Genomic DNA, 20,820 nt, shown 5'->3' with positions numbered 1-20,820 from the left:
GCTTCCTTTTTCAACTGTGTGTAAGACTAGAGGGACCAATGAATATGGAGGTCTTAATATCACCTAGGAAGTTGGGAATGCAGAACTGGTCTCAGAAAACCATTTCTAAATCAAGAGCTCTGTGGAGAGTATCCATGAAATCTTGTGAACCACCCCCTCCGAATCCTTGTGCAAATCTATTAATTTGTTTATATTGGGGTTAATTTGAAATCACTTTTGCTCCCATGTGCTTTTGTAGAAGGTTAGTTCAATATAAAAGATCATTTATTATAAAGGAAGTTTCTAGACATGAAGAACAATAAATCATTAAACTAAGAAGGAAAAATTTCCTTGTGAGAATTTTCCGATGATTACTGAAGTCGAGAAATCATTTAACTGTTTAGAGAGTGAATAAAATGAAACAAACCCATCTATGGCTAAGAGAAACCAAAATCAAAAGGTTGAATTTAGCATCAAATATATTTTCAGTGGAAGAGAGTAAATACTATAATCAGTTGGCTAAAATCGGTCATTAATATGTGAGCTATCACCCTTATTATAATGTTCAGATAAAATAATGCCAAAAAACAGACAATGTAAATAAGAGGGGAAATTATTTATACTATCCTTAATTGAGTATATGGTCATTTTATTAAAAACAAAGAATACAATTCAAAGTTAAAAGCCTGAGACCTAATCAATAGGTCAACTCTATCTAGAATGTCCTTAATTGGCAAGCATATGCCACATGAATAAAACCAAGTATTTAGGTTCAGTTCAAGCAGAATTTTATTCGGCCAATGGGGTTAAGATTAGAAGAGGAAAAAAAATACTACGTACCATATATTTAAGTGGTTAATTTTTTACAAGAATGATGATTCCTGATGCCAAAACACATTTCTCCAGTAATATCAGCCTTATAATTAGGCATAACAGGTAAATATTTCATGGTATTTAAAAGGTCTTACAGTAAAAATATCTCCATTGCCTGAAATTCTCCAGAAGAGGATATATGTCTTTGGGTCAAGATACAATCCAGCTCTCATAGTGGCATCAGTTTGGTAGAACATGAGCCAGACATAAAGGTTGCTGGACAAGGATTTCTGTACAGAATGAAGACAGCAGAAGGAAGGGCCAGCAGCAGCAGGTGCTGTGATGGAGAGCCCTGGGTAGCCCCCCAGAAGCTAAGGACTTGGCCCTCCAAGGCAAGGGAGAAGGCAGGAGTGTGAAAGGCACAGAGGGGAGAAAGGGGAGCAGGCTGGAAGGAACTCAGGATAAATAAAACTTGCCCCACAACATCTCCCAGACTAACCTGGAATGCCAATATGCAATGGGGCAATTATGTTCTCATTTTCAACCTACCTAGTCATGGTTTTTCAGAGAGCAAATTAGTTCTTTTCAGCCCATTTCTATTGTGAATGTTGGTGTTCTTTGTTTTTCTGCCAAATATGTGGTACCTGCCAATCTCCCAACCATATCATTAGGATTAGGATGAGAATCATTAAAGCAAAAAGATCAAGCAGATAAAAGTTGTGTCTTTTACAGCAGTGCTAAGCCATCATTTGCCTGTGCTTTGTTCTCTTGTCTGCTTAGATTTTTCAGAAGCAAAAACCTACTACTTATGCAGGGAGAGGATGGGGCTGTGGGAATGACATGGTGAGGTATTATTATTATTATTATTATTATTATTATTATGTTAACTCTTTTATTTATACAGAAAGCTTAGGATTTGTTTTACTCAACTTAATGTCTTAAGAAATAAATCTAGAAACTCTAAGGGCCACAGATGGTATTTGTTGGATTGCATTCACATAAATAAAACTTTGATGAGACAACACACATATTCAATGGGCTTTCTTTGGGTTGAGTACTCAGGCCTGGACAAAATCCTAGAAAATGCTTTTTAAGGAATTCTAAACCAATTTGTAAATAATGTGAAAAAATGAATTTTGTATATTTTGTTGTGTTTACCTAAATGATCCAAAAAACCATGAAACAGCACTCTGATACTATGAGAAAACCAATGATTCTGTCTCTCCTGGAGCCCAAAAGTCTCAGCCTCCTAGAGACCATTTAACATGGTACAGCTGGCCAATGACAGCCAGGCCTCACTGGATTGCAGTTTTATGTGTTGTCTTAATATAATGTGTTTAGTCATGCCCTCTGCCTGTTTGTGGAGGTCAAGTTTTAGCTTTCTGGCATATACAGAACTGGCCTGGCACTTAGAGGACCTAGAAGTCTCAGAGACAAAGCTGTGCTCAATAACCAACTCTGCCAACGGCTATGGCCACAAATAAAATAGCCATTTATTTGTGAGTAAATAGTGTGGAAAGGACAGAGGTCTTTTCCAGCATGTTTTCAAACTCAAGAGTATCAGTATTATCATCTCCAAAGGACCAAAACATCTGTTGATGTATATACAGGCATGTGTTTGTATGTACACATATATTATACCATGAAATGAAAGTGCTTCTATGAAGAATGTCCACCTCTTCCCATATTTATGTGTCTTCAGCACCACAGGGGAGGACAGCACCACCAGATCTGCAGCCAGGATGGGGTTCCCATTGCCCTGCCCACTAACTCTTCTTTCCAGAGTGGCCTCCTAGCCATAGTCATAGAAACCCAGATCTCCAGAAAAACCACTTTGAAAACCAAAGAAGGAAGTGATTCTCAATATGGAGATTAAGAACGATTCTTCCAGAAAACTTAGCATTTAAATGGAACCTGATTCAAAATAGTTGTAGAGGCACAGAACATAGGCTTCTGAACAGACATTTCTTCCTGCTATGAAAAGAAAAGGGCTGTGTGGTAGCCTTCAGATGACCCTCCACCTCTCTTTACATTTGGTGAATATTTTACAGGCTATAAGAAAGGAGGCATGGCCAGAGGCTTTGACAGGGTGACTATGTATAAGTCAACAACTGACAAACTTCTACCTGAAAATTAAGAAATTCAGACATGATGATGTTTAGGCTACATATGAAACAGATCTGAACACCTGTCATCATATAATCAGTATATTTTTACATGTAGACTAAATAGCTGGGTGGTTGAGTTTTGCATTGCTAACCAGGAATCATTGAGGACATCAGTCTTTGTGAAAACTGTTTGTTGAATATATACAATAACATTAGCCACTGTTAAAGAAGCACCTACTAGATGCTATGTGTATATTTAAGCTCTAATCTTGATCTTATCAGCTCTTTTACCTGAAGAATAGATGCCTCATTGCTCTATGAGTGACAGAACTGGGATTTGAATCCAAAAACATGACCAAAAGCTAAGATTATAGTTTATGATGGAATCAATTACTTTAATGTTAACTGTTTAAGTCATATATAACTCTTATAGGATAAACATTTACCTAATTAAAAATCGGGTCTTTTGTCTTATTTTGAGAAATCATATAACTGAAAAACCCACGTGATATTTAAAAACCAATATCAATCAATCAATGGTCTATATCAATAATGTCAACATCTATTCAATTTTGAATTATTTAATTCAGGGGTTAATAGAAAAAAGTCCTAAAATGGCAGTAATGACCAGGCATGAGTTAATATATGATGCTTCCTTACAACAAAGGCATATAACCTTATGAATTTTATAACAAAGTTTTGCAAAATAGATTTGCTAGTTATTAATGAAAATTTATCACTCCAGCTTTATCCTAAAAAATATCATGAAGTGAACTCCTTAGATCCATTTAAAACCCAAATAACAAAAGCAGCACAAAAAGTAGTAAATAAAAGGTCAGAACTCTAAAGGTCAGAACTAAGAAAGGGCCAATATGAATATGCCACAGAAGATAGATGATAGATAGATAGACATGTTGTCCAAGTCCTAAGTCAGAGTAATATTGAAAGACTTAAGAGTTTGTCGTTTTGGGGTGTAGCCTTCCTTCTCTTCCATTGATAGAATTTATCTAACACTCAACCAAAAAGTACTCACCCTCCCTGATATTCTCCAATGCTAGTTATGAGGCCCCTGGCTGGCAACAGTTGGTTGAGCTGCAGACTCTCAGTTTCAGCTCAGATTATGATCTCAGGGTCTTGGGATGGAGCTCCACATCTCACCTAGCACAGCGTCTGCTTGTAACTCTCTCTCCCTCTCCCTCTGTTCTTCCTGCTAGTGCTCTCTCTTTTTCTCTCTCTCTCAAATAAATACATCTTTTTTTTTTTTTAAAGGCCGGTTATGACCCTCAGAACTCATTTATGATCCACAAAGGGATTGCTACTCAGAGTTTGAAAAATCTGTTCAGAAGAACTGTTCATGGGCGCATTACTGGTTCAGTCAGTAGAGCATGCAGCTCTTGATTTCGGGGTTGTGAGTTCGAGTCCCACATTACCCAAGTTTACTTTAAATAAACACATACATACATAACAAGAGTAATTTTTAAAAGGTGCTGTACCCAGGTAGCTGTTTTGGAAAGACCTGCTTACAGAGAGACAGGGATACACAGTACACTTAACGGATGCTTTTTATGTAAAAATTGGTTTAGCTAGACAACAGCATGAGAATTCCCCAACATTTTTAACTTCTAGACCAACGTTACAGAAAGTGTTTTGAAATTGGGTTTTTAAAGGATCAGGGAAATATCTTGCCTACTTTACCACTTGAATCTGTTATTTTGTAGTATATCCTTACTTATCTTTTTCCTGTATCCTGCTGGTATAAGTGACTTCTACAGCCTCTGGACCCACATGTTCTAACTTGTTCCGGGCTGTTGTTTATAATGCAGGTGTTAATTACCTACGTAACAAATCCTAGCTATTTACTTCCAACAGTAAATACAACTTCGTTTCTCCCAATTAAGCTGTTTTTCCTGCTGACGAAGGTTCCAAGCCTCTTTGATTGTCCTCCCCCTTTGCAAATAACATTAAAACCACTTTGGGGGGCACCTGGGTGGCTCAGTGGGTTAAAGCCTCTGCCTTCGGCTCAGGTCATGATCCCAGGGTCCTGGGATCGAGCCCCACATCGGGCTCTCTCCTCAGCGGCGAGCCTGCTTCCCTCCTCTCACTCTGCCTGCCTCCCTGCTTACTTGTGATCTCTCTCTGCCAAATAAATAAATAAAATCTTAAAACACACACACACACACACACACTTTTGAAGGATACAGATGGAATGGCTTTGCGTGTTCTCAGCTCCATCACTAAAGACGGACCCTCCCACTGAAGAATAGGACCTGCCTGTATTGCTTTCCCAGAGCTTCTGCAACAAAGTATCACAAATTGGGTGAATCAAAACAACCCCAGAGTGTTCTCTCACAGCTCCGGAGGCTAGAAGCTATGATCAAGTTGTCCGCCCAGCCCGGCTGTGACTTAATAGGAATCCTTACCTGCCTTGTCCTAAGCTTCCGGTGGTTGCTCTCAATCCCTGGGATTCCTTCCTTGGCTTATAGCCAGACCACTCCGATTCCTGCCTCCACTGCCACAGAGCCATCTTCCCTTTGTGTGTCTTTCTCCATCTCTCCTGGCCTCTTTAGAAGGACAGCAGTCATTGGAGTTAGGGCCCACTCTAACTGAAGATGACTCCATCTTAGATAATGACATCGACAAATAAGATCACATTCTGAGGTTCTGGGTGGACATGAATTTAGGAGGGCACTGTTCAGTCCAGGATACTGACTTCCCAAAAGGACCAGACGTTTCTCTCTGCCAGACTTACTGAAATCAGTTGGCAACATCCACAGAAATGAGCTCCATGGCAACTCCAGGGGGAAGAGTGTGCAAACTTCAAACAGGAAGTTGTAAGAATAAAATTCTTCTACCTCTAGCAATATAGACCAGTTAATAATTCTGCCTCAAATCTCAGAGTCCAGAGGGGAAAAAGTGTGTTCGTTAGTGTAAAAATATTGGCATTTCTGTGGAATAGTATAACCTCCAGAATGCTCTCATGTGCAGTACATAATGTCACAGTCACTGCAACCCAGCAATGTAGATGAAATTGTCGTGAGTAGCCCCAGGCTACGCAAGGAGAACCACTGGCTCCGATTCTGACTCCTAACCCAGCATTCTTTCTGCGGTCATGCTGAAGTGTAGTATGGGCAAGTGTTTAAAGCAGTGGCTGTCACCTGCAGGCTGGATGGGAGGTCAGCATTAGCATCACCTGTGAAGCTTTTTTCTAGTAACTATACCCGCCCACCCAACCCAGAACCTCCCAACGGTGTTGAACAGCCCCACAGGCCTAACAACCTTCTCCTGTTTCCAGAGCTGAGATCCACTTTAAAAATCTGTAGAAGAGCCCCCAAAGCTAATTTTTTAACGGCATGCTTTTGTGCTTTTGGTCAGAGCTCCTTAAATTTAAATGTGCCTGTGAATCCCTTGGGAATCTTGCCAAAACAGTTTCTGATTCAGCAGGCCCAGGATGGGACCCGAGATGCTGCATTTCCAGTTAGCTCCCAGGGGATCCTCCTGGTCCAAGGATCCCATTGTGATGAGGCTTTATGTGGCCCTCCTGATAGGACCCTGGAGCAACTCTATACAGAGAACAGAACGTGTCTATGTGACCGTAAGAAATAAACCACATGGGACAGCTACAAAAAGCAGGACCCTCTGCCAAGTAAACGGCTCTTCAGTTCCTAATAAGTTCAGGTGTTGCTTGAGCCCATGTACAGCATTCCACGGTGGCTGCTATCAAAATCAGCCAAACAGAATTCAAACAAAGGCCCTTGGTGGTGAGGCTCACTGCATGCCATGAAGAAGGCCTGTCACTGTGCAAGGGAAGCATCAGGGAGCTGCTGCTGCTCGCTGGCCCTGGGACCACCCAGCAGCCTCCCCCTAGAAGCAGGTGTAAAGCGAACCACGCAAGTTCTCTGCAGGCCTGGCTGGCTGGGCTCTCCTCTAGCGGTTCCTTTGGCAGAGCGGCTCTGCTTCAGTGTGGCCCTCACATCTCTTCGGTTTTCTGGCATTCTGTCATGTGGTCTTAATGATGCTGACCCCAAAAGTATTTTTCAGAAGAGGCTTACTGCAGAGATGCATTAAAAGGAAAAATAATGATTGTATTATGGCTTTGGGGTTTTTTGGTTTTGGTTTTGGTTTTTTGTCTTTTGTTTTCTCGTGGTGTGTTTTTGGTTTTGGTTTTTCTGAAACTGCTGGGACACAGTCTTTAGGTATGGGGATAATGGTGGAAATAAATCCTTGCATTTCTCTCTTCCTGGTGATTGATGAGCTGATGAGGCCAATGAGGTGTCCAAGGAACAAAGCCAGGTCTCGATGGCATCTTAAATCTGGAAATTTAGAAGACTTCCTTGCAGAAATGGGCTGTCAGAAGTGGGTGAGAAATAGTTTAACAAATGAAGGTCCTTTCAGGGAATAGCTAGTCTAAATGGGTGCTCCCACTAGTCTTTGCCCGCTGTGATTTCAGAATGCACACTTAAGGTAAAATTTTATAAAAGAAAATAGCTCTGGCAAATAGTAGTGTGTGTCTCATAATGTTTTCACGTACCAATAAACCATTGTTTAACTCTGAGAGAAATTTTTCTCTTTCTATTCCAAACCCTGAAGAGCTTATTGGAATTTCTTTTGATTTGAAGAAATACTGTTTTCAAAGAAAGGAATGATTTAAGGCAAGGATCGCTCGGGGTTTTCTACCCACACAAGATATTCACAGAAATGCGTCGGGGCTTCTGTGTTCCTGGTAACCTTAGTCCTAAACATTGGGGGTTCCTAGACTCTCCATCGTCATAGTGAGGCTGAGATTCCACCTTATAAATAATTTGGTGACGTACTTCCTTCGTGAATCCCTTTCCTGGTGCCACTGCCATAGAAACCTCTCCTCTTATCTTCAGTTGCTCTCCTACCCCAATCAGCCTCACACACTGTAATTAGTGATCTCTCTAAAATGCAAATCTGAGCGTGCTGTTCCTTGCTTAAATTTTTGTTTTTGTTTTGTCTTGGTTTTGTTTTTACTCCTTAACTGTAGCGTCCTCAACCTTTAGCAAGCATCAGAATCACCCAGAGGACTTGCTAAAACATAGATCTCTGGGTCTTTCCCCAGAGTTTCTGATAGGTATGGAGTTTCAGTAGGTATGGAGTGGGGCCTGAGAATTTGCCGTTCTAACAAGTCATCTCAAAATGCTGATGCTGCTGGTCTGGGACCATGCTCGGAGGAAAACTGGCCTTTGGGGGAATCCCACCAAACTCTTCATCAGTGCACTGAGTGCTCTGCAGAATTTGTCCATTGCCTAACTTCCCATAAGCACTCACCCCCACTCATCTCTGCACCTCCACCTGCATCCAGTCCCACTGTACTACTCTGTTCCCTGAAATCAGCATCATGGGAAGGTTGTACAAGTAGCACACTGCACAAATGATGGAGGCACCATTCACACGATCTCTTTGTTGGTACCCTCTGAGGTTGACAAGTGCACAGCCTACACCCTTACACATAGCAGCCCTGAGATAACCACAGACTCCTCCACACCATGCCTTCTTATAGATGTCCCCAGCCATACAAAATTACTTGAAACTTTCAAAGGAAACCATGTTTTGGGCTTTAAAGCCTTTGCTCACCTAGTCCTTTTGGCCTATAATACCCTTTATCCTATTCTCTGCATGGGAACTTCTCATCCTTTAAGGCCTCCCTCTCAAAGCGAAGATTTATGATTAGAATTGTCCTAAGAGGAGCACCTGGGTGGCACAGTCGTTTAAGCATCTGACTCTTGGTTTGGGCTCAGGTCATCATCTCCAACTCATGAGATAAGCCCCACATCTGGCTCTGTCCTGAACATGGAGTCAGCTTCAGATTCTTTTTCCCCTTTCCTTCTCCCTCCCCCCTGCTCCTCCCCATGCTCACTTGTGTGCTCTTTCTCTAAAATAAATAAATAAATAAATAAAATCTTTAAAAAGAGTTGTCCTTAGAGCAAAAAATAAATAAATAAATAAAATTTCCAACAGGAAAAGGAAGAATGTTCTAGGATTTGGATACAACTGTAAATACTCTAGTGTCCAAAACACTCTAAGTGTTCAATCTGTTTTTTCTACCTCAGGTTTTCATGAATTATGGTTTTCAAAGAACTAGAAAGTTGAGAAGAAGGGGAAAATAGAGGGAAGCTAATTTCCATCAATTTTGTTCTAGTCTGCACATCTCTAAGATGTGTATTTATATGGATATGATATTTTAACAAATTACATTTGTAAATAAACGTTTTCCGTGGAATAGGTAGCATTCTTAAGTTTATACTTCTGTGACCTTTTTTACTTCTTTTCTGTGATGCTTGACTTTTGTTTACATGAAATGGTGATGTGGTGTGCACAGGTATTTATACGTATATATGTCTATATGCGTGTTCATCAGTATGCGTATGTGTGTAATTGTTTTAAATTGAGATGTAATTGACGTGTAACATTCTGTTAGTTTCAGGTGTAAAACATAATGATTGGATATTTGTATATACTGTGAAATGATCACCACAGTAAGTCTAGTTCTGTCACCGCACATAATGTGGTATTACCAAAAAATATTGTTCTTATAATGAGAACTTTTAAGATCTCCTCCCAGGGTGCCTGGGTGGCTCAGTTGGTTAAGCGACTGCCTTCAGCTCAGGTCATGGTCCTAGAGTCCTGGGATCGAGTCCCACATTGGGCTCCCTGCTTGTCAGGGAGTCTGCTTCTCCCTCTGACCCTCCTCCTTCTCACGGTCTATCTCTCTCTCTCTCCCTCAAATAAATAAATAAACTCTTTAAAAAAAAAATCTCCTCCCTTCTCAACGATGCCATATAGCAAATGTGGCACACAGTCATTAACTACAGTCACCATGCTCCACATGACATTGCCATGCCTGATTTTCTAACTGGAAATCTATACCCTTCAACCACCTTCACCCATTTCTTCTCCTCTCGCAACCACCAGTCTGTCCTCTGTATCTATGAGGGTTTTTTGGTTTTGCTTTTGTTTGAGATTTTGCATGCAAGTGAGGTCAAATGATATTTGTCTTTTTTGCATGTGTTTTTAATGGATAACCTCCATGATTGATTCTTCTCAGTGGGTTAACATCGTATTGCACAAACCAGAATCTACCCTGATCTGTACATTGACTTATCACTTCATTGACTGGTTGAATTAGTGCAGATTCCACATCAGACTCAGAGAAAAAAAAAAAAAATGACACAGAATATATACAGTACTTTTCCTTAAGAAAATGTATCCTTCTGTGAAGGTGAAGTCCAAAGCTAGTATAGAGTCTCAAGCGGGCTTCTTGAAGAATAAGGTTAAAAAGAAAACAGCAGTGTACTCAGCATAATGAAAGAAGTGCTAATTAATAAAAAGGATAGCTTAAACCTAGGAAAAGGTTATGTTGCCGAACTTGTAAAGCTGGTCTGTTATCATAAAATGGTCTATTTGTAATATGAATTTCTTTTGCTAAAAAAATTCTCTTGCTGGTTAAAACTTTTAGGTTGGCTTTGGGCCACATGGAAGTGAGGGAACATGGCTAGGAACCTGTCTGGTTCGTCTGGGTGCCGTTAGGCATTGTAAAAAATTCTATGAAAAATAACCTAAAAAGAGGTTACTCAATCATTGGAGGGTATTACATGAAAGGGATCTCCATCTCACTGTTGCTCCGTTCTTTTGAAGAGTTACTCTGAAGAATATTAAAGTTTCCTTCAGTAGCCTCCTACCTAACTTACTTCCTAAAATCTAACCTTTTAAAATACAGAAATATATCATGGGTAATGAAAGACACCTTCTTCCAGGAGATACCAAGAGACTGTCAAATCGGTAACTTTAATCGCAAGATAACCAGAAACTCTTCTCTCAAAGAAGTAGTTTTGTATGTGAGAATTGAAAACCGAAAGAACTCCTTACCCCAGATGAAAGGCATTATTCAGGAGGACAGTGACATCAGCTTCGGAATGGATGACTCCTCCTTCAACAGCATACATATACGGATGGGGGAGGATTGAATTCCTGGGTTCCTGTTATCTACGGGACCAAAATACTTGACAAACGACTGAACCTTTCAGTGATGCTCCTTCTTTGCGATGTGTCATGTGGTGTTAGCATGTAAGGGCTTCACACTTGTGTGTGCAAATCAGCTGCAGTACTTAAGAACAGAACATTCTGGAGAAGAGCTAGTAGTCAACTAAGAGCCACCAGGGTACAGGACAGTACCATGTGTTCTAGGAATATGAAAGCTAGAACTGCCAACTTAGATCAGAGAACAAAGGATTTCCTTTCTGGTTTGCTGTGGTTGATAGTGTCCTGAGAAATAGCAAGAAAGAGAAGATTGGTGGGTGAAAATCATGATATTCTAACGAACTTCTAGATTTTTCCCTCAACAAATGGTTTAAAATTTGGCTTATATGCTCATGCTTTATCCTTTTCATAGAAATAGAAAATTATCTATTCTCCTAATAGTGTTTGTCACAGGGCTCTTCCTTCCTCTCAGTTTAAATAAGCTGGTTCTCTCCTGAACATTCTTCTTTTTAAAAAAAAAAATATTTATTTATTTATTTGGCAGACAGATATCACAAGTGGCCAGAGAGGCAGGCAGAGAGAGGGGAAACCAGGCTCCCTGCTGAGCAGAGAACCCACTGTGGGGCTTGATCCCAGGACCCTGGGATCACGACCTGAGCCGAAGGCAGAGGCTTTAACCCACTGAGCCACCCAGGTGCCCCTCTCCTGAACATTCTTAATCATCATGTTGTGTATGTCATTTTCTATTGCTCATCAGGTTTTTTTGTTTCATGTATTATATCCCACTAGGAGGAGAAAGCAGGAATGCTATGTAGTTAAGAGCTTGTAACTCACTTTTAACTTTCAGTATGTATTTGTGAAGGAAGGAAGGAGAGGTTAGGGGAGAGGGGAGAGAGAGAATGTACCTACACTGACTTTCAGTGCAAGGCACAGAAGTTTCCATGTGTTTTTGTGGAGTGTTGAATGTCAGTGACTTTAAAGCAGATATGAAACTGTATCTAAATGGGGGATAAACCATCTAAGTATTTTTTATTTCCTCTTGATGCTGGCCAAAGGCTTTGTCCGGGTCCATCTCCAGCATTTCCATCCCACAGTACATATTATGGGATGCTTCATGTGCATGATCTAGTTTGATCCTTAACAACCCTGTGAGGCTGGCAAGGCAAATGTGGGACACCTCATTTTGCAAATAAGGGAACTGAAGCTAACAAAGGAAACTGAACTCTAACAAAGGTAGAGGCATGTGTTTTCATGCCCTGTCCTGTGTTCTTTCCACCACAAACCACCCATTAATACCATTATATCCCTTCAGAGAATATATAATATAAGTTGGTACAATTGAGGCAAGTCTCCAACTGCCTTACTTCCTCTCACAAACAGATATCAATGCAACCAGTTTTTGGTACCTCTTAATGCAAGTGCTAGGAGTCCTGATTTTTTTTTTTAAGATTTTATTTATTTATTTGACAGAGAGAGACACAGCGAGAGAGGGAACACAAGCAGGGGGAGTGGGAAAGGGAGACGCAGGCTTTCCGCGGCGCAGGGAGCTGAATGTGGGGCTCTATCCCAGGACCTTGGGATCATAACCTGAGCTGAAGGCAGACGCTTAACCAACTAAGCCACCCAGGTGCCCCAAGGAGTCCCAGTCTTAACTCCATGTGATCCTGTTAATTTCTGTGTTTATATGAAGAATTGAAATCATCATCCAGGTGATTTAAAAGGAAATTTTTATCCTGAAAGAATATCTATTCTCAGTAACTAAATGCTTGGAATATAGCAGTGCAGTACCTTTCAGTCTTCTCCTTTGACGTTTCATTTCTTCAGCAATAAAAGTGTATTTTGGCCATTCAGCCAAATGACAGAATCAGTTGTGACTTGTCCTTGGTTTGGTTTGCAGACATGGCAGGAATTAGCAGAATAGTGGTGGTTTAGGAAGAGAATCATTATGCGTGAGAGGTGAGAGGGACTGTGGAGATGATCTAATCCAAATCTCCAGGGGAGTTGGCCAATCTCACATGGATAATTGTTTGCAATTTCTGCATGTCCACTTCCCTTGCCATATGCAAACCTAAGTCTGCTTGCTAGAGCGGAGAGATAGCCAGCTCTGCAGGCCAGTGGGTGGAGGTGATGGGCATTAAAAATTCAACCTGTGCATAGTTAGGATAAAAGAAGCAGAGCCTAAATGCCATAGGGTTTGCTGTACTAAAAAATACCCATGTTTAGAAGTATATCCTGTAGTTTAGAGCAAAATGTCACATTTGTTATATTTATTTTCTTTTAAAACTCTACAATAAAACAATAAACTCCCATTTGGCTTATTGTCCTACACATCATCTTTGGTGTGTATTGAATAATTTGTCTAGAGTGCTGTCTTTCTGGGAGAACTCCAAACTTCAAAGATATTTAAAACAAGTCATTTCTCTAAAGTGAAAGCATATAGATTTTGACAGATTATATTTGAACAGGAGACAAAAAGTAATGCACTTTGGTACCTATGGTTTCTTTAACACAAATAGGGGGTTGCTAAGAGCTTGAGTGTTGGGTTTTTTCTGTAGTCACTCTTTTCCTTCAAGCATGTACTCCAGGGATGCCTGGGTGGTGCGGTCATTACGTGTCCAACTCTTGGTTTTGGCTCAGGTCATGATCTCAGGGTCATGATCATGTTGTGCATGTGCTGAATTTCTAGGGATAGAAGGTAGCATATGTGTTAGGTCGTGGTCAAGTAGATTATAGACTAGAGACTATAGCGTTAGTAGCATATAGTGCTTCATTATTGTGCAAAATTAGTTACCGAAGGCAAATGACCTACATTCTGGCTGTAATTATGGAGTCAAGGAAAACTGAAGGTCCGCCCTGGACCATCCACTTTTGTTCTTTGACCAAAAAGGTTCAAAGATAATAGAATGGCTTCATTTGTATTTCTACTTCTCTCGTTGCTCTTCGAAATGATAAGCACCAGGAAGATGCATCCAGAATAGGCAGGTGAACAGATAAGATATGGAAATCTAGAATATGGATTGTCAGGACAAGAATGATGGCAGCAATCCCAGCACTTAAAATCCTCACTTAAGGGAACTCTTCTACACTGTTAGTGGGAATGCAAGCTGGTGCAGTCACTCTGGAGAACAGCATGGAGGTTCCTCAAAAGGTTGAAAATAGAGCTACCCTACGACCCAGCAATCTCACTACTGAGTATTTACCCTAAAGATACAAATGTAGTGATCCAAAGGGGCACATGCACCCGAATGTTTATAGCAGCAATGTCCACAATAGCCAAACCATGGAAAGAACCTGGATGTCCATCAACAGATGAATAGATAGAGAAGATGTGGTACATATATACAAAGGAATACTATGCAGCCATCAAAAAGAATGAAATCTTGCCATTTGCAATGACGTGGATAGAACTAGAGGGTATTATGCTAAGCAAAATAAGTCAATAAGAGAAAGATAATTATATGATCTCTCTGATATGAGGAATTTGAGAGGCGGGGGGGTTGTGGGGGTAGGGAAGGAAAGAATGAAACAAGATGGGATCAGGAGGGAAACAAACCATAAAAGACTCTCAATCTCACAAAACAAACTGAGGGTTGCTGGGGGCTGGGGGTAGGGAGAGGGTGACTGGGTTATGGACACTGGGGAGGGTATGTGCCATGGTGAGTGCTGTGAAATGTGTAAGCCTGATGATTCACAGACCTGAACCCCTGGGCCAAATAATGCATTATATTTAATTTAAAAAAGAAAAAAAAATCCTCACTTAATATAATATACCTGTCATACAACAGTATTAACAGTATGACCTTCTAGAAAGCACAGAGGGATCTGGTTACTTATGGTAAGAGCATAAGAATGGATGGGACCTGACCAGTGCTTCCTAAGGAATGTTGCAGTGGCAGAATTTTGTCAGCATCACCCTACCATTGGCCTCTGTGGGTGGAGATTTGAGATGAGCATTCCCACCTTGCCCTTAGCAAACCCTCTGAATCCAAATCCATTATCTAAACCTTCTGGGAGGATCTCTAACTTTAGCCTCCACAATCTCCTAGGATAGGACAAAGTGAAACTTTTTTCTACTGTGATTCATTGATCCACATTTTTCAAGGAAATTCTGAGGTATACTCAAGTAAAAAGTACTTACCTTAGTTTTGTTCAAGAAAAATATATAAAATACTAATAGTAAAATACTGTTCTTTAAGTTAAGGAACCATAAATCTTTATTTGGTATCTGTAATACGCTCTGAAATATGTTATACTGTAATTTTACTTAAAAGAGATTTGAGGGGAGAGATGGAAGCTGAAAGAACAGGAACAAAAAACAATGAAAGGTATAAAGGAGGCATGAGAGGAGAAAAGGTAAGGAGAGTAACCCAGAAGAAGAGAAATTTACAAGAGTAAAGAGAGGGAAACTGAGGGAGAAAGAACAGGAAAAGACTTTCGTTTACAAGTCCTAATGTCAGTTAGAGGCAAACTAATTTTTTCATGATCTAGATTTATTAGGCTGTGGGGTTTCAAGCTGTTTAATCATTATCCTTTGAAATGTTTACCGGATGCTAAATCTTTAAATTAAATAGTCACCGTCAGCATATTTTTCTCAGAGCTACCTATAATAATAACTGAGACCAATGACAGCTCCCAAGATCATTGATAAAGGTCAAATGAAACCAAGCCAGACCTAATCTAGGCCAGAGAGGCTTCCTGCTTCACCAAGAAGTGTGTGTCCCAGATGCACAATCTTTACTAAGCAAAAAAGTGCTTCCTCCCATTGTTCTCAAACCTTAATCTTAAATTTTTTTTAATTTGTTTGGTAGACAGAGATCACAAGTAGGCAGAGAGGCAGGCAGAGAGAGGGGGAAGCAGGCTCCCTGCTGAGCAGAGAGCCTGATAGGGGGCTCCATCCCAGGATGCTGGGATCATGACCTGGGCTGAAGGCAGAGGCTTTAACCCACTGAGCCACCCAGGTGCCCTCAAACCTTAATCTTCATGTTCGGCCTTATAAAGAAGTCCCTACCTGGGCTGTCTATATGGTGCCTGGCTTCACAGATTTCCCACATACCTGTTCTTGGCCTTTGTCTTTCCAGACTGAAGTCCTGTTCATTCCAACCTCTCATAATACAAGTGCTTTTTACCAATATTTGGGAGTCATGTAATCTTCACAACAACAATGAAACAGCTCTGACCATTGTCTTGGTTCTACAGATTTGTAAACTGAGACAATGAGAGGTTGAAAACCTGCCCAAGGTCACATAGGAAATGATAAAGAGCTCAGACCGACTAAAATCCTATCATCTCATCTTTTTCGCTTCTCTCTGAGCTCTTCCTCTTTCCTGCCACATCTGACATTGTGCTTTTTCCGCCATGTAAAATGTCTTCCCTGCACCAAAATCATCATGGATTGTCAACAATCTCTTCTTTATGAAGACTTCATTCTTGACCAAATGAAGTTAGCTGTAGTCTTCCTTTCCCACATGATGCTGGCCAGAAGTCCCCACATCCCAGGATGAAGGCTTTCCTGATTTGGTTCTGCCATCAGTGCTTACCGTATAAATGGTATTTTTTGTATGAGAAACACTGTTGTACCCAGTGCTATATTACCTCTCATGTGTAGGTCTGCATTCTTGGTTTCAGTTGTAGAATAAAACTTCTAGAAACCATGAATTCTGTCTAGCATATGTGACATGTCACGCGATTCACTTAAAGAAACACAAACCAGGTGGTTAAGAGAGAAAAATAACAAAACTGAGAGAAGAGAGACTGGTTCCCAAAGCGATTCTAAAGGGTGGTTACTCAACACAAGAACAAAGGCAGGGGTGGAGGATGGATTTTCTTTTTCTTTTTTTTTCCAAATTGTTTAGGCCCCGGAATTTAAATGGGTACTACATTGTGCTTCTAAGTGAAATGAACTCATAAAAAGTGAATGTGTTTGCATTAGTTAGAGAATTTTGAGCTATAAAGTTACCTTCCTGGAATATCTTTGAGCAGTTCATATCACTGAAAAAAAACAGTGAATCCATATGTCTCCCAGCTGCCTAGGCAACGAAGAGGATTTGCTAACTTGGGCTTCCTTCTCTTTTCCAGATCTTGGCCATCGTGTCTATCCTGTTCATAGTACTCTCCACCATCGCTCTGTCTCTCAACACTCTACCAGAGCTGCAGGCAACAGATGAGTTTGGCCAACCCAACGACAACCCCCAGTTAGCCCACGTGGAGGCTGTGTGTATTGCTTGGTTTACCATGGAGTACCTTTTACGCTTCCTGTCCTCACCAAACAAGTGGAAGTTCTTCAAAGGCCCCCTAAATGTCATAGACTTGCTGGCCATCTTGCCATATTACGTCACCATCTTCCTCACGGAGTCCAACAAGAGCGTGCTGCAGTTCCAGAACGTGAGGCGCGTGGTTCAGATCTTTCGGATCATGCGGATCCTCAGGATCCTGAAACTCGCCAGGCATTCAACAGGCCTGCAGTCCCTGGGGTTCACCCTCAGACGGAGCTACAACGAATTGGGCTTACTGATCTTATTTTTGGCCATGGGGATAATGATATTTTCCAGCCTGGTATTTTTTGCAGAGAAGGACGAAGACGCTACCAAGTTCACCAGTATCCCAGCGTCGTTTTGGTGGGCCACCATCACCATGACCACCGTGGGCTATGGTGACATTTACCCGAAAACACTATTAGGGAAAATCGTGGGAGGCCTCTGCTGTATTGCCGGGGTTCTGGTTATTGCCCTTCCCATCCCAATCATTGTGAACAATTTTTCTGAGTTTTACAAGGAGCAGAAACGCCAGGAGAAGGCAATTAAAAGGAGAGAGGCTCTTGAGCGGGCCAAGAGGAACGGAAGCATTGTTTCCATGAACTTAAAAGATGCCTTTGCGCGCAGCATGGAACTGATAGACGTGGCGGTGGAGAAGGCAGGAGAGTCGGCCAGTACCAAGGACTCGGCTGATGATAATCACCTGTCCCCAAGCCGGTGGAAGTGGGCCAGGAAAGCTCTGTCGGAAACAAGCTCCAACAAATCTTTCGAGAATAAGTACCAGGAGGTTAGCCAGAAAGACTCCCACGACCAGCTGAACAACACTTCTTCCTCCAGCCCGCAGCATCTGAGTGCCCAGAAACTGGAGATGCTGTACAACGAGATCACCAAGACGCAGCCTCACGCCCACCCGAACCCGGACCGCCAGGAGCAGCCCGAGAGGCCCTCTGCGTACGAGGAGGAGATCGAGATGGAAGTAGTGGTGTGCCCGCAGGAGCAGCTGGCCGTGGCGCAGACCGAGGTCATCGTGGACATGAAGAGCACCTCCAGCATTGACAGCTTCACCAGCTGCGCCACCGACTTCACAGAGACCGAGAGGTCGCCCCTGCCGCCGCTGTCCGCCTCCCACTTGCAGATGAAGTTCCCACCCGACCTCCCGGGGACGGAAGAGCACCAAAGAGTCAGGGGGCCCCCATTTCTAACACTGAGCAGAGAGAAAGGGCCCGGGGCCAGGGATGCCATCCTGGAATACGCTCCAGTCGACATCACTGTGAGCCTTGATGCCAGCGCTTCCCAAAGTGGGCTCCACGGCCCTTTGCCGTCGGACGGTACCTCCGAGAGCCCTAAGAGTTCGCTGAAAGGCAGCAACCCCCTAAAATCCAGATCGCTCAAAGTGAACTTTAAGGAAAACAGAGGCGGTGCCCCGCAGACCCCGCCCAGCACAGCCAGGCCACTGCCGGTCACCACGGCTGACTTTTCCCTCACCACCCCGCAGCTCATCAGCACCATCCTCCTCGAAGAAACGCCCTCCCAGGGAGACAGACCCTTGCTGGGCGCCGAGATATCCGCACACTGTCAGGGACCTTCCAAAGGGCTGACCCCTCGGTTTCCCAAGCAGAAACTCTTTCCTTTCTCGTCAAGAGAGAGGAGGAGCTTCACTGAAATAGACACTGGCGAAGACGATGACTTCTTAGAGCTCCAGGGGCCCAGGCAGGACAAGCAGGCAGACTCCAGCCCCAACTGCTTTGCAGATAAACCTAGTGATGGAAGAGACCCTTTGAGAGAAGAGGCCTGTGTGGGCTCTTCCTCCCCCCAGGACACAAGTCACAACTGTAGGCAAGACATTTACCATGCTGTGGCGGAAGTAAAAAAGGACAATAATAGTCAAGAAGGGTGCAAGATGGAAAACCACTTATTTGCCCCAGAAATTCATTCCAACCCGGGAGACACAAGTTATTGTCCCACACGTGAAACCAGCATGTGACTAGTTACAAAAGCAATAATAATAATAATAATAATAATAATAATAAAAACTTGTTTCTTAAAAATGCGGTAATAATGCCTGTGAACTAAAAACATGGGAAGCCCCCTCCCACAAAAAAATGCATAAAATGTTATTTTTGCATGGCATGAACAGTTTAGTTTAAGTACTGTTAAAATAAAGAGTCACGACTGCATTTTGTAACGAACAGAAATGACTGAGGAACAGTGAACAAATAAAGAGAGCTCTATTAGGAACCAGTATTCTGCAATGTCTGACATTTTTGATCCTTTCATTTCAAATTGTAGACAGATTTCAACTTTTAACTTTTCTGTTACAATGAATGAATTTGCACATGAAAGGATGAAATGTCACTGCATGCATTCGTAATTAGGAGGACCAAGGTGCTTTGAGCTTGCAAAATGCGTAACTTTGTAAATAATGGGACCCGGGATGCAAAATTGTCAAGAACATATGGAAACAAGTTTCTGAGACACAGATACTTCCTTCACAGCTACTGCCTGGAGGAGCTGTACAGACTTCCTGTTGCAAAGTTGCAACCTCTTCTTAAACCATCTCACATATCTTGCTTTGGGTTATAAAGCTCTTAAAAGTCATTTGTTTAAAGGAATACAGTATTTTGATTGTGATAGAATTCATAGAGTGCATTTTTCTTTTGTGCTTCTGCTTAGTTGTGGCACTTGCGGCTTTATTTATAAATCATGAAAATAGGCAAGATTTAATGACCAGATATTGACAAATTTGGAATTTAAGCTTGAAATTTTGCCAATTATATATCTAATTTTGCCACAGCCTAAAACCCTGAAAATATGTCAAAGGTTATATCATAGAACTAAACTTTTTTTTTTCTTTTAACGCACTCCACATTTGGAAATTTAAGTGGTTTTTGTTTTTTGTTTTTTAGTTGTATGTTGACCATCGAAAGATGACAGTATTTTCCACTTGAAGCCAACATAAACTTTTCTATCTGAAGAACTAAAGATAGAATGTAGATATGCCAAAATGGGAATTCCAAAAAGTGACTTCTGACAAACTGAAAGCTAAGTCTTTAAGTCAGACTGCCACCCCTCTCACAGTTAGTTGGGTTCAGAAATGAGTTACCATAAAAAGAGTCGTAGGCTGGTAACTGTAGCCCAGTAATTCCCAGTGTGGGGAGGGAACATGGCTGCTTGAGGAGCCCTACAGAGGCCAGTAGGCACCAGCAATTGGAAACACCCCTTCATGTTTCCAACGTCCCAAGCATCACCAGGACAACCCTTGTGGAAAGCCACATCCAGCATTTTCTACTGAAAACACTGAAATCCAGAGGAGTTGAGACACATGCTGGCGCGTATCCTGTTGGTGAAGTCTGTGCTAAGACCCCAGGTTGGTTGAATCCATTTTGCTTCACGGGAAATGAAGGTTCTGGTTCCAGATCCACGACTACCAGATGTGTGATTCTGGATAGGCCTTGAAAAACATCTTAGTCTCTGTTTTACCCCCAGTAAATCCAAGACAGAATTCTTTCTCAGCTCCCTTAAGACTTCATGGTTAAGATGATTCCTTGGTCTCTCAGGAATGTTCAAGTTTTGCCTCAGCATAATGCATTTTGTACATGTGTGTGCACATGCATGTGTGAGTGTGAGTGTGTATGTGTGTGTGTGTGTGTGTGTGTGTGTGTGTGTAGTTC

The 20,820-nt window shown here is 41.8% G+C and overlaps 1 protein-coding gene across 1 annotated transcript in view; it reads left to right on the top strand.

The window, feature by feature from the left end:
- The window catches only part of KCNB2 (potassium voltage-gated channel subfamily B member 2), a 399,811-nt gene extending 379,330 nt beyond the window's left edge, over positions 1–20,481 (top strand). The window contains exon 3 of the mRNA XM_032869199.1: positions 16,974–20,481. Coding sequence (XP_032725090.1) covers positions 16,974–19,133 — 2,160 coding nt within the window. The 3' untranslated portion in view covers positions 19,134–20,481. The remainder of the gene's footprint in view (positions 1–16,973) is intronic.
- The last annotated feature ends 339 nt before the right edge of the window (positions 20,482–20,820 follow it).

This window comes from Lontra canadensis, unplaced genomic scaffold, assembly GCF_010015895.1.
Source record: "Lontra canadensis isolate GAN:19392208 unplaced genomic scaffold, GSC_riverotter_1.0 scaffold37, whole genome shotgun sequence".
In the NCBI taxonomy this organism is placed as follows: Eukaryota; Metazoa; Chordata; class Mammalia; order Carnivora; family Mustelidae; genus Lontra; species Lontra canadensis.
Note: the sequence above shows the minus strand (reverse complement) of the source record. Positions and strands in the feature narration are given on the sequence as shown.